The sequence below is a fragment of the Podarcis muralis genome, chromosome Z (genome assembly GCF_964188315.1).
Source record: "Podarcis muralis chromosome Z, rPodMur119.hap1.1, whole genome shotgun sequence".
Taxonomy (NCBI): domain Eukaryota; kingdom Metazoa; phylum Chordata; class Lepidosauria; order Squamata; family Lacertidae; genus Podarcis; species Podarcis muralis.
Genome location: NC_135673.1, coordinates 49,677,302 through 49,703,501, shown reverse-complemented (window position 1 = coordinate 49,703,501; position 26,200 = coordinate 49,677,302). Strand labels below are relative to the sequence as shown.

Here is a 26,200-nt window from a genome sequence, read left to right as displayed (position 1 = left end):
TGCTTTTGAAAGAGCGCAGAGCCTGGCGGAAATCTATTTCAGTACAAGTTGCGCCTTTAATCTTAAATGTTACAATACAAAAAAAAATAATAATAAAAATTGGTCAATGGCATAAGAGCAGTTAACTTTTATACACAACTTTTCTACGAAAACTGCATTCCTCCAGGAAGTTTTCAAATGCAACTGGATTGAATTCCAATTTGAGGGAGTATTTGTTCTTATACACAATAGCTAAGTCCCTCAACACATCAATTAAATGCATTTAAAAAAACAATAAAGGATCAAAAATAAAATGAAACTCAAAAAGGCTTCAGAAACAGAAGTCAGAAACATAAATCATATTCATGGAGTGCTTTTTGCCACATCCATGGCTAGTGAACCTTTCTGGTTTTCTGACCAATGGTCAGTATATTTCCTTTTGCAGTTTTGCCTCAAATTCAAAAGAGATAACAACATTTAGAGTGAACTTGCTAGCTTGCAAACAAGTATATATATATTTTTTGGTTGTGTTGAAAACAATAGGCTTTACTAGGACAACAGAAGAAATGAATAGAAATACCAAGATTCAATGACATCATAACTGGGATGTTAAGACTTGGCATATATTAGGCTCCAGCAGAGCATTTGGAAGATTTTAACAGCATTTAACTTGCTGATATGCCAGGAAGCCTTAATCAAATACTAGAACATTCTCATATAGTGGTCACAAGACTCAAAATAAATACTGACCTCTTTCTATATTAAAAAAAGAACACAAAAAAACCAAAACCCAGAATCTTATTCTGCATTCTTCTTACAGCATACGGGATCTGTACATATTTTATTTTTGGACAAAACATGATGTGTTCCACGCAGCACAGAGCAATTGAGGTATGATGTCCAATAAAGGTGGCTAAATTCCATAGTGAGAGTTAAGCAGGAACTCTTAAATCTAAGACAGGTTGAGTGTTCCCCCCACTCCTGCAGCCTCCAGAAGTGAAGACTCGGTTTTCAGTTGCCATTAGCCACGGGTAAAGCAGGGAGACTAGAAGAGGTGGTGAGTGGGTGGGAGCAGGGGGGAAAGAATGAACCACAGCCCTTTGGCATGAGTACTGAAGCTCACAGCTTATAGTCAACAGCAGCTTGAGTCATCTCCAGCAAGGAATGCTAGGCAGTAGAAACCATCTTAACAGGAATAAAGATCCAAATGGTTCAGCACATGCTCTTGGAGCTGCAGGATTCTTTTCTTTTTTTCCTATGCACTATGTGCTTTTGCAAAAGAGCGGACAACAGTTTCCCTCCATGGTTCTTAAGTGAAGGTAAATGCAAAATGCACTTCTTTACAGTCTTCCTATGGCACAGTCATGTCTGCTTTGCACGTTAAACCTTCTGTCTTTCCCTTGCTGCACAAAATCATTGAACCTAACATATTCCGCATCTTGGAAGATTCATTTAGTCCAGAAACCATGCTTACTATTTCAATGTTTGCTGTTGTTTTGACACTGTACACATTTACATCTCATTTGTATAGTGTTTCAGGGTAGGTGTGTTGTTCTCTCCAAACACTGCAGACTAACTAACTACATAATATTGACATGCCGCTCATCGAAGGCTCACACATGAACACTTCTGGCAGCTCAATGACATTTCTAACAGTCAGGCAGTAAAAAAAAAAGAAAAAAGGGGGGTCCCCAACCCCTTTCAGACTTTATAAAGCCTTTTTTAAAAAACAAAAACAAAACAAAAACAAAAATTAGTAATCATGGATGTCTTATTCATTCCGTTTAACTTCAACCTGTTTAAAAGATGACAGGGAGGGAGAGAGCAGATTTTAAAATAGTACAGAATAAAAAGAGAGAGAAAAGCAGGTTACTTAACTGAACATGACAGCTACGTTTACTGGCAGAAAGGCAGAGTTTTTCGTAAAGTTAGCTAAGGTTGAGAAATATCCCTGGATTCTTTTGCAACAGGGCTCCAGTTTTTTTAAAAGTAACAAAACGTAACCTAATCATTGGCAATTGCTCAACTTAAAATATACCACAAATAACTACACTATTTTAACTGTGGCACCCCTGGAGGGCTGGCAGGTGAGAACTTCCATACCTAGTTTCCATTGAGCTGCTGCGAAACTCCACTATGGTCAGCTATTGACCTCTCGCGGCTTTTACTCTCTCGCTCTTCGTCCTCTTCATCTCGCTCATCGTTCCCACTGTGGTTTTTACAGTAAAGCCTAAGAAGACAATACAAAGTAGGGGCAGGGGGGAACAACCCATGTCACGGGGTGTTCATCTAGTCCAGTGCGTGCCATTGTGATTATGTTTACGTTTGCTTTTTAATGTATTTCACCAGTTGCGTTTTATGAGCTATTGTAAAACCAACCTGAAAATGTTTAATTTAAGACCAGGGAGAGAAATGTTTTAAATAACCTAAATGAATGGGTAAATATTCTGGCCTTAGGGCAAGCCAAACAGATTTAGTGGTTCTAACTTTGAGATAGGCAATGCTATCGTGTCTCTCACTTGTGCATTGCTTCCTTGCTGTTGTCACCAACTATCTATAAATGGGGCTAAGGTTCCTCAATCACTGTAAAGCTAATCTGAAGGTATTAGTAGCGAGGCTGAATTTGACCAAAACCCTTTCTTCCCTTGCAGCAAAATATCTTCCACCAAACTACTGTCCAGAGAATAAAAAGACTTTGGAGTGTTTGACCAAATCTGTGCTAATCCAGTTCTTGCTGGTCCTTCATGGGTCTCTTATACATACAGATAAGGTCACATGCAGATCCCACAATAATTCCTAACCCCTTCAGAGCAGCCAGGCTAATCTAAAAGCCTAATATGCAATTGTGAAATACAATGGACCATTGCCATTTATTTGAGTAGTTACATAAGGGAGTGTGGAAAGTATTCATCTCTGTTCAGTATTCAGTAGCATATAAGGGGTGAAATGGAGACAATAAATATCTAGCATCTATTTGGTATTCAGACAAGTCCTACTCACAGTTAACCAACTGAAATTAATGTACATTAATATTTTAAATCTTTTTCCCCCTGAAAATTTTCCAGTGCCCTATGTCTACTGGAATCTCATTTAGCACTTACTTAGCACTGATTTAATCAACAAAACTAAAAGAAGTATAGCATTTAAATTTTATATGCTATTTAAAATCTCTCAAGATTTTCCAGTAGCCAAAATATTTGTACTGGAATATTTGATTAGGGAGAAAAATAAGCACTGTTGAACTACACTAATAGCCCAATCCAAGCATGTCTATTCAGAAGTAAACGGCTCCTTTACTCAATGGGACTTATTTTTCATCAAATGTGTACAGAAACAACCTAATGAATCTTACTTCTAATTAGATACAAAAATGATCACTCTGCGTTATACTCAATCCAATTCAAAGCTTATTTATAAAACACATTTTACTGAAACACTTGTAAATATTATAAGCCATGTCAACTCATGGCATGTGTTAGTTTATGTGGCTTAAATTAAGGAGCTGGGGGGGGGGGGCAGAATGAAGGCACCGAAAACCATTAGACTACTAATTCTAACATGGCACAAAGCCCTAAGCACACACACACAAACACATACATATATAAATATATCACAGCCACCTGAATAAAGTTCACTACAATTCTCAAGCTGTCCATGTACAGATATATTTATTTACATACATAATGTATACCCCCAATGAATACTTCAGTACGTATTCTTGTTCCCAGCATGGCTAACAATAGCAATAAGCATACAACTAAAAATCTATTAAGTTATTAATTAATTTTATATTGGGAATATGTTTTTTCCAAGTCCCAACAAAAAATACATAGCAGCTGAAAGCTTTGTGAGAGCTTTTCTGCTTCACACCACTGCTTGTTAAGATGCTATCTTTGGGTGTGAAAAGCACTTGTTGAACTCAATCCATTGGCCATGGCTTTCCTTCCAGGTTCCTAATACTGCAAATTCTTTAGGAGGAACTAACTGAATCAGTTGGGCACAAAAAGCCGGAACTAAGTATCATTCTATCCTCCCTGCACTGCAAAGCAATCCAACAAGACTGTGCTCAAGACGTCTGAAGGCACTTTCCAGGTAAATCAAGCTAAGACACTCAAAGAAGGAAAAACAAATAAGGCGACATGAAGCCAAACCACCAAATCTGAAGAGACAGAACTTGCACCACACTGTTCAGGAAATGCCACTTTGTAACCAACCTTTGGGGTCAGACACAATGGCAATAAGGCCATTAGGCAATTTGGGTGTGAACCTGGGGTGCTGGAGAGCAGCCATCATTAAGAAGAACTGTCATAGGAAACTGCAGTTGGTGTTGAAACCACCTAGAAAGGGTCAGAAGGCAAGTGATGGCCTGAGCTCCCAGAGAGACAACACCGGGCTGGACAAACAGCCTGGTGTGCTGTCATCTCACTTTGGCCATCACTTTCAGCAAATCCCTTCTCAGCTTCCATTTGCTATTTGCTTGGGGGGGGGGGGCGTGAAGAAATAACTGCATAAGAACTATTCAGCTAATTATAAACAGGAGTGGGGAGCTTGTAGCCCTCCAGATGTAAGTAAACTCAATTCAGCACAAGCCAGCGTGGCCAATAGATGATGGAAGTTGTAGTTCAGCTACAAGGAAGGTCATAGGTTCCCCATCCCAGGTACAGACAACATTATTAATACAGACCCACTAAATCAGAGGTTGGGAACCTGTGGCTCTCCAGATGTTGCTAGGCTACAACTCCCATCACCCCTGACCACTGGCCATGCTCAGCAGGGTTGATGGAAGTTAGAAGCCACCTACAACTGAGGACTGCAGACTCCCCACCCCTGCACTACATTTAGGAACACAAAGAACATGGCTGTAGAGCAATGTTTCAAAAGCATGCTTTTTAATACATTAAAACACACAAGTTTAACTTTGGCAGAATGCCTTGCTAATTTCAAAACAGAGCGCTTACTGGAAACATTATTCTGTGTTAAGCATTGTGAAGAAGTCTACAGTCTTCAGTGGAACAAATTGAAATATACTGCCTCATGTGAGTTTCCTGTTGGCCAAAACATACATGCCTCTCTATTCACATCAGTTCAACTACATAGAAATGATAACCCCATGGCCAGCCTGCCCTATGCTCCAGTAAAGTGTGTGGCAAAGTAAAAGAGAATGCATTTACTTGTAAATTCCTCGTGACATGTTCTCAATGTATTTTGCTTTGTCTTGCACTCCACAGTGGTAATGGTAAGTCTTGATACAGGCTTTGATTTCGCATCCAATAGTTGCACCAGACTGACTACAAAGGGTGCATTTCTGTTACACAGAGACATTAGAGGGAGGAGACAGAGACACACACAGAGAGGGGGGGGGGGTAGGGGGGAGAGAGAGAGGTATTAATCGTTATCTTTCTGCTTCACAATAAATTTCATATTCTTAAAGTTCTCATTTCTGGTAACATTTTTCAATAGCATGCAAGCAGTTTGCTGGGGAATTCATGTTATTAAAACTTTTAAAAGTAGATACAGCCGCTCAACATGCATTACTTTCTATCTGCAGTAGTGGCTAATGTGAGACCAGGGGAGACTTGGCTCCAAACCTCTGCTTTACTACAAAGCTTATTCTGTCACTTTGGTTCAGTCACTGTTCTCAAGTCTACAGTTGCTGTGAGAAGAAAGGGTGCAAGGAATCATGTCTGCAGCACTCAGCTCTTTGGAGAAGAGGCAGGGTAAAAGCCAGGTGGGTGGATAGGTCAGGCTCAGACAAGAAGGACATACCATTCTTTTCCCTCGTTTGATTTCTTGAAGTACAGTTTTAATATCAAAATCACCAAACTCTGCCCTTGAAGTTGTTGTCAATTGTACAGTGCCAGAAGAGAACAGCTAGGAAGAAAGAAGAGGCAAAATATTAGGAATGTGGGAAACCTTGGCTGTGTGGGACGTCAAAAAAGGAGATGTGACAGGCAGATGGCGATGTGCTGAGGCTTTAAAAGGGGTATGGGCACATTCACTGAGGGGAAGAGAGATCAGTCAATGACTACTAAGTATGCTAGCGATATAGGTTCAGAGGCAGTACACAGGGAGGGGATAAGTCTTGGCTTCAAGGCTTCTTTATAAAGGCATCTTGGAAACATCTGGCTGGTAACTATGGGAAAGAGGATGCTGGACTAGATGAACCTTTGGTTTGACCCTGAAGCACTTTTTATGTCATGAAGCTAGGTGGCACCGTGAAGTGTGCAAGAGGCTGTGTCTTCTCCCAACATCACAGTGGATAGGGAAGTGGGCAAGCCCTGGCTGGTAGACGGCTATATTTCAAATTAATGTGAAGCTCTGAGGAGGTGGACATCCAGCTTATGATACTATGTCATGGGAAAAGTTTCACTGAAAACGTTTGAACTCCCAGAGAATAAGGACAAAATGACTTTTCTCACCATGCACTTGTAATGTGCAGCTGCCTTTTTGGCATTGAATATATGAAGCTTCCCTCGAGCTTCATTTTCTTCTTCACCTGCATGACAGAATCCACATTTAGGTTTTGTATCACTGGGGCTGCTTCTGTGTGGCGATCTGTCTCTCTGGAAGAAAAAAACTTTTCTAAAATGTGCCAGAACAAGACATATGGTTTCAACACAAGGCAACAAAGTAAGTTCATTATAAAAAAGAGACCTAGACTTCTTTGAGAGGTTTATAAACAAACATAGAAGGCACTTACATAAGAACTGCTTTCTACATCATCTGTTCCATGTGAAGATGTGGATCGAGTATCTTCTGGCTGCCCTTTGAGACTCAATTTTCTGGGCCTTCCTTTGCGCCCCTTCTTTTTGGGAGGGGATGTTTCCAACTCATTTAGTTCATTTAAACCTTCTCCTAAATCTGAAGGAAGAAAACCCCCACACATAAAAAGGCTAGAATGGTTTTTCACAAGCTCCTGTAGGGTACACACCCACTGGCACAAAAGATTGCCTGGGGAGGAAAGCAGGGCTTGCTTTGACATGGCAGCAGCAATTTATTGGGCTAAACCCAGGCTACTTTTTAATTATTTGAAAACCTGTGGTATAAGACCCCAATGTTCCCCACTGCCAGAATCACAATAACCTGGGAAAGCAAGTTCCAAATACCTTATGTAAGCTCACTTCCAGTTATAGGGAGGGAGGAACTGATACAGCTAAGTTCTCCCATGTTCACTTCTCCCATTACTTCTGAATATACATAACAGATTCCCAGAATAAGCAGCCAAAGAGCAAAAACAAGTATTTTCTTACAGTGTTCCTTGAATTAAACAGTGCAGTTATTAGAATGTCTACTCAAACCATTAGGGCTTGCTTATTCTGCTTGTTCAATGTACTGTACACTGAATAGATTGTTGTTCTGTTCTTGCTAATACTGTAAGTCTTTTGAGACAAGAAAACATGCAGGCTCCCATTTCTCTAGAGGTCAAAGCACACTCTGCTCATGGAGTTTTGATTAAAAATGTGGACACTTTTTCAATGAGCCCAACTTCAGCCACACACCAATAGTGAGGGAACAGCCTTTTTGGTATTTTTGAGGGAAAAGTAATTCCACGTGTGCAGACAGTGGAATTCACAGTGGAATTTAGGCCAGATAATGGAACATGTTAGGTAAAGGTAAAGGGACCCCTGACCATTAGGTCCAGTCATGACCGACTCTGGGGTTGCGGCGCTCATCTCGCTTTATGGAACATGTTATACACAGCCAATTCCTTTTTCTTTTTCAACATTAGTGTGCAAATTAATGCATTCAAATCAGAAACAAAGCTAGACACCACACCTGCAGATAAACTTTGAGGAACTCGTCTCTGTAGTGTTAGGATTTAGTTCAGAAAGAAAGCAACACATCATAAGGTTTATAAACTCTCGCAAATAGTGGTGAAAGTGTGAAGAGAACTTTTCCCTCCTACTCCCATAATACTAGACCATCACACAATGTGCTACTGGTTGCTAGAATAAGATGTGCTGATTGCTTAAATGGCATTAAAAGACAAATTCAGAGAGGATGATAGGCCCATGTGCAACCTCAGTTTTCAGAGGCAATGCTATGCTATGGTTTAGTGCAGAGCTTTCCAAACTTTTCACGTTGGTGACACACTTTTTCGACATGCATCATTTTGCGACACAGTAATTCAGTTTTGCTAGCAAACTGGAGGTTAAACTAACCCCTTTCTAGCCTGGTGAGAAGTGTGGGGAGCATTCATGCGACAAACCCACACACTGTAGCTGACACACTAGTGTGTCACGACACAGTTTGGAAAGCTCTGGTTTAGTGATCCGTGGACAAGCCTGCCATTCTCCTCCTTCTACCACTTCAGCAGAGATTAGTGTCACTTTAGAAGAATAGTGACTTGCCATGTCATAGGACCCAGGAATTCTGGCTCAAACCCTGATTAGCTGAGCTGGCTTTTGGCTTGTTTAAGGACTCTTCTTTGCTTATGCTTGTGATCAAGGAAGGTTTACTCAAAGAGTAATTTATTTCTTATTAATATGCTTCTGCCCTCATCCTATTTTCTCTTGACTGGAAAGCGTGTACTTTTTGATGCGGAACTACTTAAAACAATGAGCTATGGATAATTTTACCTTCAGAGTTGTGTGGTGCTTTCTTGTGTTTTCGACATAATATCCTAGGGATAGAACATTGGAGAGAGCAAAGTCAGCCACAAAGGAAAAGCTTTTATATCTGCTTAGAACTATACCGTCACTAACAAGACTTCAAGGCACTTTGCACTGAAAGAAATCCACCTCAGAAAATCTCTGCTTAAGTACGAAAGTTGGTTCCTTTAATGGTGGAGAAATGCAAGTGGTCCTTACATGTAAATGCCTTGAGAAGGTTTCTCTCGGATCTGAGCTTTATCATGCAACGCACAATAGTAGTGATAAGTCTTGTGGCAGGTTTTTACATCACAACCAACAGTTGCTCCAGGACAGTGGCATAAGGAGCACATCTGAAAGCAGGAAAAAGACACACATTTGGAACCTTTCTTCTTACCAGCAAAGGCAATTAGAGCAGAACTGAGGGAAAGGAAGCTTATTGCACTGAATTGGTACTGCTATTTCTTTTGCATGATACTTTAGAATGTGAAAAGGAAGCTGCACCAAATTAAAGGCAGAGGAAATGTGTATTCAGTCCGAATAAAAAGGGATTATACTGTACTTCAGTTTCCATGTTAAGTCTGTTACAGCAAAAACTATGGTCCATGAAAGCTTATGCCATTGTTGGTCTAAGGTGCCATTAGACTCTGAGATATTCTACACTTATATATCACCTACTAACTCGGATAAGTAGCAAAGCTACACTTCTGAGTTACACTGTGTGTATCTATCTGGCACACACATGATCTCCAGACACTGCACTGAAATCAAGAGGAAATGCAGAAGCCCCAAATACAACTAGCTTTGTATATTAGGCAAGAAGTGAAACAGTCTGTATTTAAGTAGCTGCCGAATTAATCCATGATTTGCAACACAATCCAATCACTTTAGGAAACTTATCGGTGTACAAAACAACTTCTATTAAAATCTTTTCAAGATCAGATGTTTGGCAATGCAGACAATTCTGTTACTGAAAACAGCTGCAAAACTACTGTTGAGCACAAAAGCAGCATAAGAGAGTGCCTATTGCCTTCTCCAAACACTGTTTTGTTGCAGTAGCTGTTCTCCTATGGCAGCTTTCTACACAAATACATTACAGTGCAGTGGTATAGACACACACACACACACACACACACACACACACACACACACACAGGAGGGGGTTTCTTAAAGAACAGTGGCAATTCACTTTAAAGCTCCCTAGACCTTGCTGTGCCAGAAAATACATTCACAGGATGGAGCAGAATGACCCAGGGGTGTTGCATCCCGTTTTGCAACAAGAGATGAAATGGAAATGTGCTGCCCCCTTCCTGCTGCCAGTGTCATGTCTCTCTTACCTGCATTGCATGCTGGTGCAAAGCGCTGGCAGTGGTATCACCTTCCAGCAAAACCTTGTGAGATCTCACAATCTCTGGAAGAGCTCACAAGATTTCAGTGAGACCTTGCTGGAAACTGGCACTGCTGCTTCTCTGCTGGCAGGTTTATCAACTTACTGAACAAAATTTCATTTCGAGTTGAGCTTTTTCACCTTCAAGAGCTAGAAATGCCATCTTACCAGCTTGGTACCTCTTTTTATTTCCTTTTCAACGTCTTCAATGGAAAAGCCTCCAAGACTCTCATTATCAGAGTGTGAAGATACCAAAGCAGATGAAAAAAGCTAAAAAGAGACCAAAAGAGAGAACGAGCAAATTGTGACTTCAGGACTGATTAAAGACAATATCAGAACTTCTACATTAGAGAGAGGTTTCTTAACATGCAGTACTATAGGAAGTTATGAATATATAATGTTCTGTTCTAAAGCATTTTAATGGGCAGTATGATCCTATGCATAAGCTTACTTGGACATCAGTCCTATGAATTCAACAACCACACTAAAAATAACAATGAGAGGCAATTGAGGGGAGAATTATCAGGGTGGAGGAAGACTCAAGTACCCCCTCCCACCTGTTAAACTCCTCTTAGCCCACTGCAGCAGTGTTCTGCCCTAAGAGCAGCTTCCAGCAGAGTTTGGGAGCACTTACCATACACTTATGATGTGCTGCCACCTTCTGGTTTTCAGAAAGCAGTAGCTGCCCACATTCGTTATCTTTGTTGGATCTGCAGAAGCCGCACTTGCGCTGCCTGCCGGGTCCCTTTTTCTGTCCAGCTGCTGCCGACATGATTCTTACAGCAGTTCGAAGAATGCTACTTCAAACCTTGCCAATGCAACACAGAACAGCAAAAAAGAGGGTACAAACAATCATGTTAGCCTCTCTCTAGTTCACCAGCTATTTAGCATTCCTTATCAAAGGCATCTTCAAGATTTAAAACTCCTGGTGGTGGACCATGGCGCTTCCAAGTAAATCTGCATGTTGCCAAAGCAGCCCTTCTGCAAGGAATGAAACTGACAAAACCCCAACAGGAAGAGTGCCCAAATAAAGAAAGATGAAAAAAGACAAAGAGCATTTGAGAAGAATGGATATCATACCATCTTGAACTTAGAATGCTATAAATCAGTCTTGAGCCCCACCCTGCTTTTGCTACTGATTTATTTTCAGCTGCCCTAGGAAAGTCAATTGTATTTTAATACAATTTTTTAGAAAATATTGTAATAGAAAGCACTCAACACTGCATCATTTGCAGGCTCTGCTTGTAAATAACAGAGGATCAAAATGTATCTTGTGGCAAACTGCTGATGAATGATTTAATTTGCTCATCCATGGGGTATGCACATTACAGAAAGCATCAACATCTGAGCTTGTCAGGTAGAAATGTTCATCCAATTAGTTAAAATGTGGCTATCTGGTACCAACCAGATTTCCCAATCATTCTAAAATAAGAATATTAGAAGCCTCCAAGTGACCAGGACATCTGCCATTGCCTCATTGAGAGAGTCATGCATGCAGCTACAAACTCATAAACTTGTGCAGTATGATACAGATCAGCACTATGGCATGCATAGCTTTCTCATGTATGTGCAAAGAGCTACAGGAGTTTTGGCCAGAAGACTGAATGAACCACACAAACACTAACAGCACAGTGCTATGCCACTGAGCAGGTAACACTCTGGTCTTTGGAAGCTGTGCATATGGTTCTGGTCTTGACATCACACTTGTAATCATGTGAAGAACATAGAATGTCAACCATTCTTTGCAGCAACATCCAGAAGCTGTATGTGCACATGCATGTGTGCGCACGCGCGCACACACACACGTTTTATTCCCCCCACCAAATAAAGTAACTTCTTTGTTGCATCATACCAAGAGCCCTACCTCATCCAACATCCTGCTTCTCACAATGGCTGGGCAGATCATTCCAGGAACCCTACAACTGGGGCTTGAAGCCAACTGCCCTCTCATTGTTGCTCCCCTGCAACAAGGTCCAGTGGCATCCTGCATATGGACATGGGCATTCCTTGTAGCCACCAGGGCTAATAAGCCTTTGATACAATGCTCCATTATTTTGTCTAATCCTGTTTTAAGGCTAGAGGCCATCAACACCACAGCTTGTGGCAGCTTGTGCAATGTATTGCTCTGCTTTCCTTTGGACCACATCAGTGAGGCGTGTGTGTGTGTGTGTCTTGTCGCCTAGGCAGCCCAGGATCTCCATGTCCACTGCCCAGGTTTGTGCCTGGGAAGGTCACTTCAGTGCTACTAACATAGCAGATTGACTTCACTCCTGGAGGCACACTTTATTGTCTCTTGAGACAGATGCTAAGAACTGGTGCTTCTTTGTCTAGCCTGAATCAGTTTCTTTTGATGCTCCAGTCTAGTTTTATTTATAGTATTATGTATTATGATGCTCCAGTCCAGTATTATTAGTATTATTCTAGTATTATGACAGGTGCAGATAACAACAACCACCACTCACTTTCCCCACAGCATCATGGCAGGGTGCCCCCCCCCAAATCTGGAAAGCATCAGATTTTGGAACCTTTCCTTTTAGCAGAGTGGGTTTAGCTTCATAATAATTTTGGTTGCCTTATCTCAGCTCTAATGTATCCTTTTTGAGATGGGATGACTTCAAACATATTACCACCACCATCTTCAGTTATATCCCACTACTCCTCCAGGTGGTGTACATCAGTGGTTCCCAACTGGGGGTCCGTAACCCACCCAGGGGGTCCATAGTACCATTCACATAACAAAAACTACCATAGAGATATCAAAATTTTCAAAAGTAGGGTTTTTTCAAAAGCTTGGCTTTAGAAAAACGGGTCCACAGTACTTAGCTACCGTATTTTCCCGATGGCTGCACAGAGCTGCCTGCAGTCCCGGGCTCAGCGCACTTCTCCCCATCGCCAGCCCCACAAGCTCGGGGGACAGCGGGGAGGCAGAGCGCGCCTTCCCACTGTTCCCCGACCTGGTTCTTCCAGCCCCGCACCTGGGGGAAAAATAATTCCCCCCCCCCTTTATTTCCCCCCCAAAAAACTAGGTGCGTCCTATGGGCTGGAGCGTCCTATGGGGCGCAAAATACGGTAATTTGGAACCATTGGTGTACATGTTTCTCCACCTCTCTGCATATCCACAAAATAACATTTTGGAGCTGGAAAAAGTATGTTAAATTTCTAGGGACTGGTAACTAGTTTTGTGGCAAATGACTGAAGTGATTTTTTTGCCAGCTCTGGCAAAACATGTCACCCTTACTACTTTTATTTCGTCATAATATATGTGGTCATTTGTTGACCCAGTAACAGGAGCTCAGCTCACTACCAAAAAAATAGGCTAACAGAAGAACCAAAAAAAAAAAAAAAATTTATTTATTGTTGAAGGATTTATATTGGGCCTTTCAAAACATGCCCCCTAGGCTTACAATCAGTGTCATATTTTAAAATGAATACTGAGTATTTTCACACTTCAGAAATGCAAGCACAGCAAAATGCAAGATGAGGCAAGAAATTTAATAAAATACTTCAGCTTCCAACATAACAATTTCTAAGGCATCTAATGAAACTAACAGAACTGTTGTTAAGTTTGTGCTTTTTACTTAAAATTTAGTTTGTTAGTGCCTTTAGTCTTCAAAGTGTCATAATTCTAACACTGTTTGACATTTATAAAAATCAGGCAAAACTTTCTAGAATGAGATGTTTGACTACCCTAGTTCAGAATGCAATAAAATTTTCCATTCTTCTGAGATTTTTTTAAAATGAAAACTTAATTAGTCTAAACCACTTCAAACCTTCAAGAACAATCCTTGTTGCACTCTAGTGTAATCAATAAATGCCTCAGTTATGCAGATAGACACAGATCCATTTCTGATTGGGTGGTGCCACCACGGCAGTAAACAGTTAGGCAGTGGCATGGAACCTGTGGTCATCCAGACATCATTGGACTCCTCCTCCTCATCATCATTCCTGGCTACTGACCATGCCAACCGGGGTTGCCAGAAATGGTCCAGCAACATCTGGAGGACCACAGGTTCCTCACTACTGGTTCATGCCCATCCCTCAGAGTGCACTCCTCAACCTTCCCTTTTATAAAAGCAACAGTAGCAATGCACTCCTTCTGAAGAAAGTTTCAAATATCTGGAGGACACCAAGTTGGGGAAGGCTGCTGTATCCACTGGCCTTTGCAGTATAGTTGCCTTACTTGTCCTCACAACACTGTCCTTGATTTATGGGGAGATGCTGGAGCTCAGTGGAAGTAGAGCTTCAGCTTTACATGCAAAAAAGGCCCCAGGTTCAATCTCCTGTAGGACTAGGATATGTTGCTCTCTGAAGTCTTGGAGTGATGCTATGATCAGTGTACATAGTACTGAGCTAAATAGACCAGTGGTATGGCTTTGTATGAGGCGGTTTCCTATGTTTATGGCCTACAATGTTTTTCTCTTTAAAATCCAGTTTTAGTTCAAGCTTTCCTGCAATATAATCTGAAAAAAACACCAGCTGAACAGGAACCACCAACTTTAAAAAGTCAATGCACCATAGAAACCTGAATATGCACACACATTCCTCAACTGGAAACTCTTCTGACAATTTCCCAGCTAATAACAGAAGTCATATGCCACTTTACACAGCATAAAAGTTTCTTCCAGAAACATCAACAGTAGCAACACAATGGTTTCAGACTAAAGATTGCCACTGCCTATAAATGCATTCCAAAGATACTTAATTTGCCAACCCAGAATCCTAACTTCTTACTTGCAAGACTACTCAGGAATCAAGTTAAACATGTATGTTTACTGAATCAGGGCCTTAAGCATCACCAATATGTTCTAGTGGATTCTTTATGAAGGTTTGATAACTACCTTTAGGGAAGTGCTTTAGGGAAGTGCTGGGTGAGATCCCATGGACAGTAATACTAAAAGGAAAGGGAGTTCATGATGGCTGGGAGTTTGTTAAGAGGGAGATAGTAAAAGCACAACTTCAGGCGATACCAATGAGACGGAAACATGGAAGGTGCCTAAAGAAGCCAGGGTGGCTATCCAAAGAACTTTTAACTGAGTTAAGATTAAAAAAAGGATGTGTACAAAAAATGGAAAAGGGGGGAAACCACCAAAGAGGAATTCAAACAAATAGCCAGCACATGTAGACACAAAGTCAGAAAAGCTAAAGCACAGAATGAACTCAGGCTTGCTAGAGAGGTTAAAAGCAACAAAAAAGGCTTTTATGGGTATGTCCGTAGCAAAAGGAAGAACAAAGAAACAGTGGGGTCACTCAGAGGAGAAGATGGTGAAATGCAAACAGGGGACACAGAAAGGGCTGAACTCCTCAATGTCCTCTTTGCCTCAGTTTTCTCCGATAAAGAAAACAATGCCCGACCTGAAGAATTTGGAGCAAATGATTCAGCGGAGGAAACACAGCCCAGAATAACTAAGGAGATAGTACAAGAATACTTGGCTAGTTTAGATGTATTCAAGTCTCCAGGGCCAGATGAACTGCATCCAAGAGTATTAAAAGAACTGGCAGATGTGATTTCAGAACCACTGGCAGTCATCTTTGAGAATTCCTGGAGAACAGGCGAAGTCCCGGCAGACTGGAGGAGGGCAAATGTTGTCCCTATTTTCAAAAAGGGGAAAAGAGAGGACCCAAATAATTATTGCCCAGTCAGTCTGACATCAATACCAGGGAAGATTCTGGAGCAGATCATTAAGCAAACAGTCTGTGAGCACCTAGAAAGGAATGCTGTGATCACCAATAGTCAGCATGGATTTCTGAAAAGTAAGTCATGTCAGACTAACCTGATCTCGTTTTTTGACAGAACTACAAGCCTGGTAGATGAAGGGAACGCAGTGGATGTAGCCTACCTTGATTTCAGCAAGGCATTCGACAAGGTGCCCCATGATATTCTTGTAAAGAAGCTGGTAAAATGCGGTCTTGACTATGCTACCACTCAGTGGATTTGTAACTGGCTGACTGACCGAACCCAAAGGGTGCTCATCAATGGTTCCTCTTCATCCTGGAGAAGAGTGACTAGTGGGGTGCCACAGGGTTCTGTCTTGGGCCCGGTCTTATTCAAAATCTTTATCAATGACTTGGATGATGGACTCAAGGGCATCCTGATCAAATTTGCAGATGACACCAAACTGGGAGGGGTGGCTAACACCCCAGAGGACAGGATCACACTTCAAAACGACCTTGACAGATTAGAGAACTGGGCCAAAACAAACAAGATGAACTTTAACAGGGAGAAATGTAAAGTATTGCACTTGGGCAAAAAAAATGAGAGGCACAAATACAAGATGGGTGACACCTGGCTTGAGAGCAGTACATGTGAAAAGGATCTAGGAGTCTTGGTTGACCACAAACTTGACATGAGCCAACAGTGTGACGCGGCAGCTAAAAAAAGCCAATGCAATTCTGGGCTGCATCAATAGGAGTATAGCATCTAGATCAAGGGAAGTAATAGTGCCACTGTATTCTGCTCTGGTCAGACCTCACCTGGAGTACTGTGTCCAGTTCTGGGCACCACAGTTCAAGAAGGACACTGACAAACTGGAACGTGTCCAGAGGAGGGCAACCAAAATGGTCAAAGGCCTGGAAACGATGCCTTATGAGGAACGGCTAAGGGAGCTGGGCATGTTTAGCCTGGAGAAGAGGAGGTTAAGGGGTGATATGATAGCCATGTTCAAATATATAAAAGGATGTCATATAGAGGAGGGAGAAAGGTTGTTTTCTGCTGCTCCAGAGAAGCGGACACGGAGCAATGGATCCAAACTACAAGAAAGAAGATTCCACCTAAACATTAGGAAGAACTTCCTGACAGTAAGAGCTGTTCGACAGTGGAATTTGCTGCCAAGGAGTGTAGTGGAGTCTCCTTCTTTGGAGGTCTTTAAGCAGAGGCTTGACAACCATATGTCAGGAGTGCTCTGATGGTGTTTCCTGCTTGGCAGGGGGTTGGACTTGATGGCCCTTGTGGTCTATTCCAACTCTATGATTCTATGATTCTACCATGATGTATTTAGCAGAATAAAACTGGGGAGGGAACCCCACCTCCTTTCAAAACAATATTCAAGGCTTTATTTCTCCATAGCATGGCTTTATGGGTACAAACAAAGATAGAAATGTGACCATTTCCCCCTATAAATGCCTGTTGTGTCTTAAGCCCTTCTTGTGGCCCCACTGCACTTTTCTAAATGGCTCATTTCTAAGGCATGGGGGGAAAGGCTGGCTCAAAAAAAGCTTCAACCAGCAGGCTATTTATTAAGTACAGGAGGAAAAGCAGCAGTGATGTCACCTAAGCCATGGAAAGGAGGGAAATTCAAGAGCTTGTCTTCATGCTCCATTTAGCTGCTAGAGTCAAGTCCTAGCCTGTCATTTCTCCAAGAGGACAGGGCTTCAGAGGTCTCAAAACAACCAAACATTTTAGTATGATTGGGTATACTTCATATTTACGTTATAACAAAAACATGCTTAGGATTTCCTGGGTTTGCAAGCGATCTTGCAACTGAGAAGTAATGCAGTAGCAACATACAAAGAGGAATGTAGGCAAATGAGCAGGTGCTTTTGGACTGAAAAAAATTGTGGCACTAGCATTATTTCTGAAACTGGTCACTGGAAATCTTTATGCTTGGCTTTCAGAAATGTAAACAAAGTAACTATGGAACAAATGGCAAAATTCTTTTTGGGACTGCAAATTAATGCTCCAAGAATGTGTCTGAAAAGGGTTAGCATCCATGGTGCCAACTGTGAATATTATGGCATTCCCCTTTAAAGCCCTGTAACAAAATACTAGAAAATAGAGAATAGAAGTGCTTAACTTGACCTGGATTCTGCTGTGTGTGTGTGTGTTTGTTTGTACGAAAAGATTAATAGTCAGATTCAAAGCAGTAAATGGAAGTCACATTGATTTAGGCTTCCAGCCCTATGTAAAAATAGCAGACTTTAAAACTGTGTTGCCACTTAAAGATATTCGTGCAACAGAAACCCTAGTTTTGTTACAGTGCACTCAACAGGGAACTTTGGTCAATCCCAGCTAACATGTTCATCCTTTTGATAGACAAGCTGGCAGACACCCATTGCCCACTGGCATGCTTTTATATCTTCACAAGTATGTGCAGAATTTTTATCTGCACACCCAAAACAATTATATGCAATGGGCCTCAAACACTTGGGGTGTGTTTATTGGGTGAATCAACAATGGGAGCCACAAATCACAAGCCAGAGCGCTACAGATATCCAAAGCAGGCAAATAAGCACCTGTGCTTTTTCCACTTCTGCTGTGTACATACAATTGACAATGGCATTAGCCAGGCACACTCTGTGCCAGTTCTTCAACATATGTGCTTGTTCTCATTGTCAGTCAGGCACAATTCAACCTTGAAGTCCCTAAATGGTGTTGGTACAATATATTTTCGGGAACTGCTACCTTCCCTTATTTGTTTGCTAAATCCACCCAGCTAAGATCATCAGCTGAGCACAACATAGTACACCCTTGAAGTTTGAGTAAGGCATCTTCTAATGGGATACTCACATTTTGACGGAACTTAAGTTAAGACAGAATAGTACAAGCATTCTAATTGCTCTCACCAATACCTGTGTGCATATCAAACCAAGAAATTTCTTCCAGAGGTTTGGGGAGGTGGAAGCAGTTGACAAAAGCTTGATTTTTTAAAGTTTTAGGAGATGGCCTGGGAACCAAACATCTCTCTATATAAAAAGCCCCTTTCAAGTTTTACACATTACGAGAATTTAATACAAGTGACAACTACTGTCGGTCCCATAAGGAATGAGCTTTTAGTTATTCAAGATGAAGCAAGACAATTACTCAAGACTCAGAATGTTCAGAGAATCGGTGACACTTGGTCAAAGCTCTTCAAAGGTGTTTGTCTTCTACCAAAGGCCAGTGAAACAAAACCCAAATGTGAAGAGGCTACAGAGAACATTAAGAAGTTTCATATGGAACTGGATGTGTATGTTTCATGTTGCCTACTGGGCAGCTATTCATATCCATACATATTTTTCAAGATCTCAGGAAATGTACTTTTCTCTCCTCCTGAGTGCTCTGCAAACACACCATAGCTACAGGAAAGTCATACTGAAATGAAAATAGAAACAGGCAGGGTGATCAGAAAAATTCATTTCCATAGCACTCCCCTGGTCCACAACCAACATGGGACACTATGTGCCCAGATAGAAATGTTACTATAGCAACATCATCTCACCAAACTCCTTGCTGTACCTTTTTTTTACAGATAAATGCACTTCCAATATGCCTGAAACCAGGAGAGGATTTATTATTGAATTTGTACCCCAATCTTTAGTCAAAGAGCAGCTAACATACAACCAAAACAAGGCAGTCCATAGTACCAGGCTTAGAATCTTAAAAAACGCGATATACAAGGGAAGGATGGGAAGGGAAGAGGAAAATAACAACAAAAACTCTGGCACCAGTTTCTAAACACTCATTGCTATAGTGGCTGGCTGGCAGAGGGCAATAGGTTAACTTGTAATGGCAGGCATAGGAAAGCTGCTTTGTACAGTTAGATCCTTGATGCATCTAGCAGCTCAGTGCTGTCTATAATGATTGGCAGCATCCATCCAGTGCTGCAGAAATGGAATGTTTCCCAATCATACCCAGAGTTGTTGGGACTTGAACCTAGAACTTTCTGCATACAAAGCAGAAGCTATACTGCAAAGCTGCAGCCCTTCCCAACCCTTCTACAGCAGAGACAGCAGGCACATTTTAAGAGCTGTAAGTCCCACATTCATCTCACCTCAGCCACAAACTCATTAGAGCTGCAATCCTGAGTATCTACTAGAAAGTAAACTACACCGAACATCTCAGGACTTATTCCCAGGTAAACATACATGGGTGGGCAGCTTAAAGCAAACCATTGTGCCCTAACACTCAGATTTGCAACAAGGGGGGAACCAACTGGCCGTGCAGGGCAAGGACAACTGAATAACACACAAAACCCTGGGCATCTGAAAATGTGCTAGCTTAGTGCAGCTAACAATGAAGCTATTGTGAACATAAGAGCCTGCTGAATCGTTGCAGGAGGCCGCATTAGATGACCATCAGGAGTCCCCTTCAACTCTACAATTTGGTGATTCTATGAATCAGGCGAAAGGCTCATCTAGTCCAGCATCCTGTTCTCATGGTGGCCAACCAGATGCCTGTGGGAAACCTATAAGAAGGATTCCAGCATAAAAGCGCTCTCCACCTCCTGTGGTTTCCATCTACTGGAATTCTGAAGCATTGCTGTATTACAAACACATGAACTCTTGTTTTTACAATGACATCCTTATGAAGCCAGCAAGGCAACGCATGGTATCAAGGAATAAGTCTCACTGAATGCTATGGGCGTTCCTTCCAAGAACAGGGGCTTAACACAACAGCTCTACTAGTCAGATATTCTGCTTGTGCATGTGTATGTGTCGGTGGAATTCAGTACAGGTTTGCTCGGGTGTCAGCCCCAGCGACCTCAATGCAGTCAGTCCCATCCCCAAACCGCGAGTTTAGGCCTAGAGCGCCCAGGTGTAGACACGAAGACTTAGGACACGTGGGCCCACCTCCGCCCAGGTGGGACTTAGTAGCTGACTGACCTTGCACCGCTCCCCCGCCCCACGCCCAGCAGCCCCTTCCCCTTACAGACCCATCTCACAAGGCTCCTGCGAAGAGCGGGAGAGGAACCTTGTACTTGGCGTCGAGCCCCCTGGAAGAGAAAAGTGCGCGGTCAAGCTCAGCAAACGGCCCAGCGAAGAAGCAGCAGCAGCAGCAGCTGACCCGCAACTCGGCTGCAGGGCCCCCTGGAAAGGCCGGCGACGGGACGCAATGGCCATTGGGGTGATGGTGGGGGCAGGGAAGAGCAGCCTCCCCTTTAGTTCCTGGGCAAGGCAGCACCCCGCTCTCGGGATGGCTGGACTAGATGACCCCTGGGCGACCCTCCCAGCCCGGTCCCCCCGAGGCCCCCCACCCGCAGGGCAGCGAGGAGCGGTTCCCATGGCAACCCGGCCCTCCGGGAGGGGGCGTGGGGCTCACCCGCTCGGCTGGGCAGGAAGGAGCGCCTCTCGGCCGGGGCGCAGCTCCGCGCTCGGCGTCAACCGCCCTTTTCCTCCGGAGGCTCCGCAGAAGCAGCAGCAGCAGGAGGAGGAAAAAGACGCCGCCGCCGCCGCCGCCGCGAAGCTTGACGCAAGCACGCACGAACGGCGCCTGACGCCCGCGAGACCGGCGTTTTATGCCACGCCCTCAGCCAAACCAAGCGGCTCGCCTGCCCTTTTGGCCGCCGCGGCGGCCGCTTACTGCGCATGCGCCCTGATTGGGGTGGTTTTTTAAAAACCCAACTAATATGGCGACTGCGAGGGACTCGACTTTCCCTCACGCGCCTTTGGTGGCGGGATGGAAGGAATAGTAGGGGTTAACCAGTCTCGCGCCTGCGCAGAAAAGGGAGCGGGAAGAGGCGGAGTGGCTAGCGCGCGCTCGTTTCCAATGGAGGAGTCCTGCGCATGCGCTGCTGCTACTGCTGCCGCCGCTGCAGGTTTTGTTTCGTTTGATTTTGTTAAAGGGGAAGCGGCGCGTCCGGCTGTTTGAAAGGGTTGAGCGGTTTTGAGCACGCGCCCCTCTCCCCATTATGAATGTATTTGTTTAATTCCACCCCGAACATTTAGTGGGAATAACGCAGCTGGACCCGTCAGCGCTTAGGGGCATGTGGGAGTGTTTTCAGCACTGGTTGCACGGAATGTGTTTGCGCACCCCCCCCCCCCCCCAGAAAAATACGCCAAGCCAAAGTTTTGTAAAAAAGAAAAGAAAAGCAAAATCTCACTCTCCAAGGGACAAAATAACCAGGACTGTGAACTATCGCACCATGGCCCCTGAAGGCGCGCGGGGGGGGAGGGGGAGAAGTGTTACCTATCACCGGTCAGTGGGACAAAAAAGGAAGGCGACTCCCAGGCTTCTGGTGCATGTTCAGAGGAGAGATGGCATAGGAGAGGGGCCACCACTGAACAAGGCACCCCTTGCGCTCCCTGCCTCGTGGCTTCTTATGGCAGGCGGGCAGCGAGCAGTGCGCAGGCGGGTCAATATCTTGGTAGAGAACCCGTGACAGTTTAGGCTCTTACCTGCTAATGGCAAGGCCTTGAATTGGGGCCCAGTAGCTTACCAGCAAGCCAGAACAGCACGTCCAAGGTTGGCCGGGCATGAACCCTCATTGGGCCACCTGCCGGGCTGCAGCATTCTGCACCAGCTTCTGGGCCATCTTCAACAGAAAACATATTGCAGGAGTCTATCCCAGAAGTTACCATGGGGTGCTGGGACTACGAAACAGCCATAGCTGGTGAATCAGCTGTAGCCAGGCAAAAGTGACCCTCGCATCAGAGGCTACATAAGGTTGCAGTGATCGTTTGAAATTGAGGAGCTCCCCAAGCTATGCAGCTGCTCCTTCTGGGAGCATGCTGACCCACTAGCAAAACAGGTCACCTTCCCAATGCTTGGGCCCAAGGACCACCATTCACCCCCAGTGCCATTCAGCTTCAAGTTTATCAGCTCAGCTGCCAGGTAAGAGTGCATAAGTTTGTATCCTGAAGCATTTATGGTTGTTTTGAACTATGTCATATAGCAGACCTGTGAAAATCAATAAACCATGCCCATTAGTTTAAATGGCTCTTCACTGCAAGGGAGAACACCCTAACAACATCCATGGCCCACTCCCTCATTTCTTTTCTCGTATTTCACCACAAACATCAGGAATATAAAAAGATGTAAAGTGCAAATTGGATACCATTGCTTCTATAGTCCAAGTTAGAATAAATACTGTACACATTTGACCAAATACAGTAGTTTGGGAAGGTGGTTGTTCCTTTTTTTGTGTTTTGTTGTTTTCTTTTGTTTTGCTCTGTATCCAAGTCTTAACAGGAGAGCTGGAATATCCAGCACCCTCCAGAAGTCTTTGTATAAAGCAAGGACATCCTCACACCCTGCCCCGCAATTTCCCATTAGAACCAAGCTGACCACAGACAATGCATCCAGCAAATTAAGCCTGTTTCCCCACTCCCTTGAATATGATGAAGTTTCTGGGTGCTAAACAACAAGAAAAGACAAGAGAGGGTGAAAATACTCTATTGCAGGAGATAATAGTGGGTGAAGATTTGGATTAAAAGGTCTGGGTGCACATTCCTCACTCGTGTATGAAACTTCCTCAGTGACTTGTGACAGCCACTCCTTTTCAGTGTTCCTTACAGGGCAGTTGGGAAGATAAATTGGGATAACCCAAGCTTGCCACCTTGAAATCTCTAGAAGAGATACACATGACATGATAATGCATTGTCTTAGCTGCTCCCTTAGACAGAAAACAGATCAAATGGATTCCTGCTCCACTGTTGTTGATTTATCATCACGGTTTATCATTACTGCTGCTAGTGCAAATGTTCCCTAAGCCTACTTTGCATATATCTGAGCTATAAGTGAATTGTCACAGACAACTGCACACTTTGCCTTTGGTTGCTATGTGATCCCACTATTTACCGGTATCTGACTCTCCAAGGGTCGTTGGACTCCAGCTCCCATCAGTCCCAGCGAACTTGGCCCCAGTAATCAAGGATGATGGGAGTTGCAGTCCAGCAACAATTACAGACCCACAAGTCCCGCATCCAAGGGTAACACTCCATGTAGATGATGAAGTCTACAAAAGATTTTGCCATAATAAACTTGCTCACTGGAATTAGTTGTACAGGATTCAGTTATTTTACCTACCACTTACTTCTGGCTGATAAGTTCTGTGTAAGTCTAAAACCTGCGTATCCACAGGCTCTCCTTTCATTTGTCTGCACTAGAGGCTAAAAGCACATTATGAAAACCAAAAACAGCTGGGCAAGGACTGCCCCCTACTGGGTAAGGATTAAAATTGCATGTGCTGCTGCCAAACACACTCCAGCAACACACCCTAAAAACTGCAAAAAGAAAAAAGATTGGCCTGAAATCAGGTTACAGAAATAATGGTGGTCTGCTTTATTATCATTTAGGTAAAGGTACCCCTGACCATTAGGTCTAGTCGTGGACGACTCTAGGGTTGCGGCGCTCATCTCGCTTTACTGGCCGAGGGAGCCAGCGTACAGCTTCTGGGTCATGTGGCCAGCATGACTAAGCCGCTACTGGCGAAGCAGAACAGCACACGGAAACGCCGCTTACCTTCCCGCCAGAGCGGTACCTATTTATCTACTTGCACTTTGGCATGCTTTCGAACTGCTAGGTGGGCAGGAGCTGGGACCAAGTAACAGGAGCTCATCCCATTGCAGGGATTTGAACCACCGACCTTATGATCGGCAAGTCCTAGGCTCTGCGGTTTAGACCATAGTGCCACCCGCGTCCCTTATTATCATTTAGCAGCAGTTTAATCTGGGGCAATTTCTCCACTACCGCGACTTTAATTTACAGGCAAATTCCAGCATGTTACAATCAAGTTTATCCATCCTTTGTTAATTCACACAATAATAGACAATGAGAGATATAAAATGGTGCATTTGAACTCAGCATCTCAGACATGATTCCCTCAATAAGAATGAGGGTTCATTGGCAAAGTTGTTCTCTTGTTGAAAAACATAGCCTAGACTTCCGGGTTAGCGCCATCGGCAATGGCGGAGTTCCTCTGACCGAGAGGAACCCGCTCCGTGAAAATCGGGTCTTGCCGCCGCGGTGAAGGCGGAGACCCTTTAAAAATCCCAGGCAGAGGAAGCCTGGGAACGTGGGATTTGGCTGACACCAAGAGCGCCTCCCCTACTCGCAGGGAAACCCTTTTTCGGGGTTCCGAAGTGACGTGGGGTGAGTGGCGCGGTGTTTTGAATTGACCGCTACTTTTACGGAGTGAAGCCGCACAGCCGTTGCCGGAGAGCACTGACTTTTTCCTGTGGACAATTGGACTTTAAACAAGTATCCGTGAGTAGAACGGAAAATTGGGCTACGAAACATTTTAATTTGGCACTGAAGCGGGAAGGTTCTAAACAGAAAGTCCGCCTTCCGCTTTTGTAAATAGACTGAAGCAAAAATTTTGCAAGCTAAAGTCTGGAAAGTCGTATATAAAGGACTAAATTTCCTTCAGTTATAACCATCAAAACCCCTCTTGGAAGCAGGAGAAGAGGGGGGGGGGAATTTTAGATTGTTCAAGCCTGCAGGAGAAAGAGTGAAGAAAGATAAATTTCCACCGTCTCAAACCTGGGAACGGGGTGTCAGAGACAGAAATTTTTTGGGAAGTTCATTGACTGTGAATGGAACGTCTTTTGACAGATAGTTAAAAAAGAGAAACAAATTGATTCCAATGTTGCCTTTTGCACTCAATAGAAACAAAATATTTGAAAAATGAAAGTAATTTTCTTTTGTTGGAGTTGCTTTCAAAAGATGGATACAAATAGAAATTGTCTCCTCTAGAGGGAGCTTGTTAAACTGTTGCTGGAGTCGATCTGGGGATTTCACAGCTGTGGAGATTAGGGAGCATGAGACCAGACTCTGACCTTGGATAAAAATGTGTTTAGAATAAGTTTTGGTGCTTGCTTTTTGCAAGACAAGTGCTTTGTTGGAGCAGATGCATGAGAAGATGGATTTGATGACTTGCAGTCAAAAACTTTGGACAAACAGTGAATACTCATATAGAAACCATTCAGGAACCAACCCAGGAAGCTGTTTTGACAGGGCAAGTGCAAGTGCAGAAGATAATGGAGGAGGTTGCGGTTGAACCTCAAGTAACACAAATGGAGAGATCTGAGGCCTTGCAGGAGCATGGGCTGCTGTTTTTGAGGACTGAATCTGGAGAAAGTCAGAGATGGAGAGAGGGAGTATCGTTTGGTTGGGAGTTGGGAAGTTGGATGGATCCCCCTAGGCAGGGACGTTTTGGTTCTTGGGATTTGATTTTGGGCCAGGGGGGGGGGTCTAGAGTTGTGGGGGCTCTCAACTTTGGAGGGACTTTGAAACATGCTTTTAAATACTTTCTGGACTACAGTGCTGACTGTGGAGAATGGGCTGATCTGTTGAGGGGAGACGGAGATATTCTTGGGTTGGAGTCCCCCCGAGACCTACTCCTCAATGAGAAAGGAAAGAAATTAAGAAAAAGATCAACAAAGACAAGGTAAAGTGCAGGTATAAACAAGAAGAAGATCTGCAGAAGGGACATGGAAAAGACTTAAGAGCCTCGGACATAAGATTACCAGGTTGATGGACTAGATGGAATGGACAGTAAGGACTGACATAACCCGAGACCAGGAAGAAGAGACGTTGGATGAAGATTGG

At 43.4% G+C, this 26,200-nt stretch overlaps 1 protein-coding gene across 2 annotated transcripts; it reads right to left on the bottom strand.

Moving 5' to 3' along the window:
- On the bottom strand, positions 1 to 21,105 carry PHF6 (PHD finger protein 6). 2 transcript variants are annotated; one of them, XM_028714474.2, is made up of 12 exons: positions 20,972 to 21,105; positions 20,586 to 20,645; positions 10,592 to 10,765; positions 10,126 to 10,227; positions 8,790 to 8,923; positions 8,559 to 8,602; positions 6,680 to 6,840; positions 6,399 to 6,542; positions 5,746 to 5,850; positions 5,151 to 5,284; positions 2,083 to 2,209; positions 1 to 1,774 (listed from the first exon to the last, which is right to left on the bottom strand). In XM_028714474.2, exons 3-11 carry the CDS (start codon positions 10,727 to 10,729, stop codon positions 2,083 to 2,085), a joined length of 1,089 nt encoding a protein of 362 aa, XP_028570307.1. In that variant the 5' UTR covers positions 10,730 to 10,765; positions 20,586 to 20,645; positions 20,972 to 21,105; the 3' UTR covers positions 1 to 1,774. The 2 variants fall into 2 exon arrangements, with proteins under 2 accessions (XP_028570307.1, XP_028570306.1); XM_028714473.2 differs by lacking the exon at positions 20,586 to 20,645 and having other exon boundaries at positions 20,972 to 21,103.
- Between the last annotated feature and the right edge of the window lie 5,095 nt (positions 21,106 to 26,200).

Excerpts from the sequence above, each read along its gene's own strand:
- PHF6 (XM_028714474.2), bottom strand. The coding sequence starts at position 10,729 with ATGTCGGCAGCAGCTGGACAGAAAAAGGGACCCGGCAGGCAGCGCAAG. Across the intron at positions 5,851-6,398 it reads CTGCACATTACAAGTGCATG|CTGTTCTCTTCTGGCACTGT; the intron begins GTGAGAAAAGTC and ends CTTTCTTCCTAG. Across the intron at positions 5,285-5,745 it reads TCAAACGAGGGAAAAGAATG|AAATGCACCCTTTGTAGTCA; the intron begins GTATGTCCTTCT and ends TCTGTGTAACAG.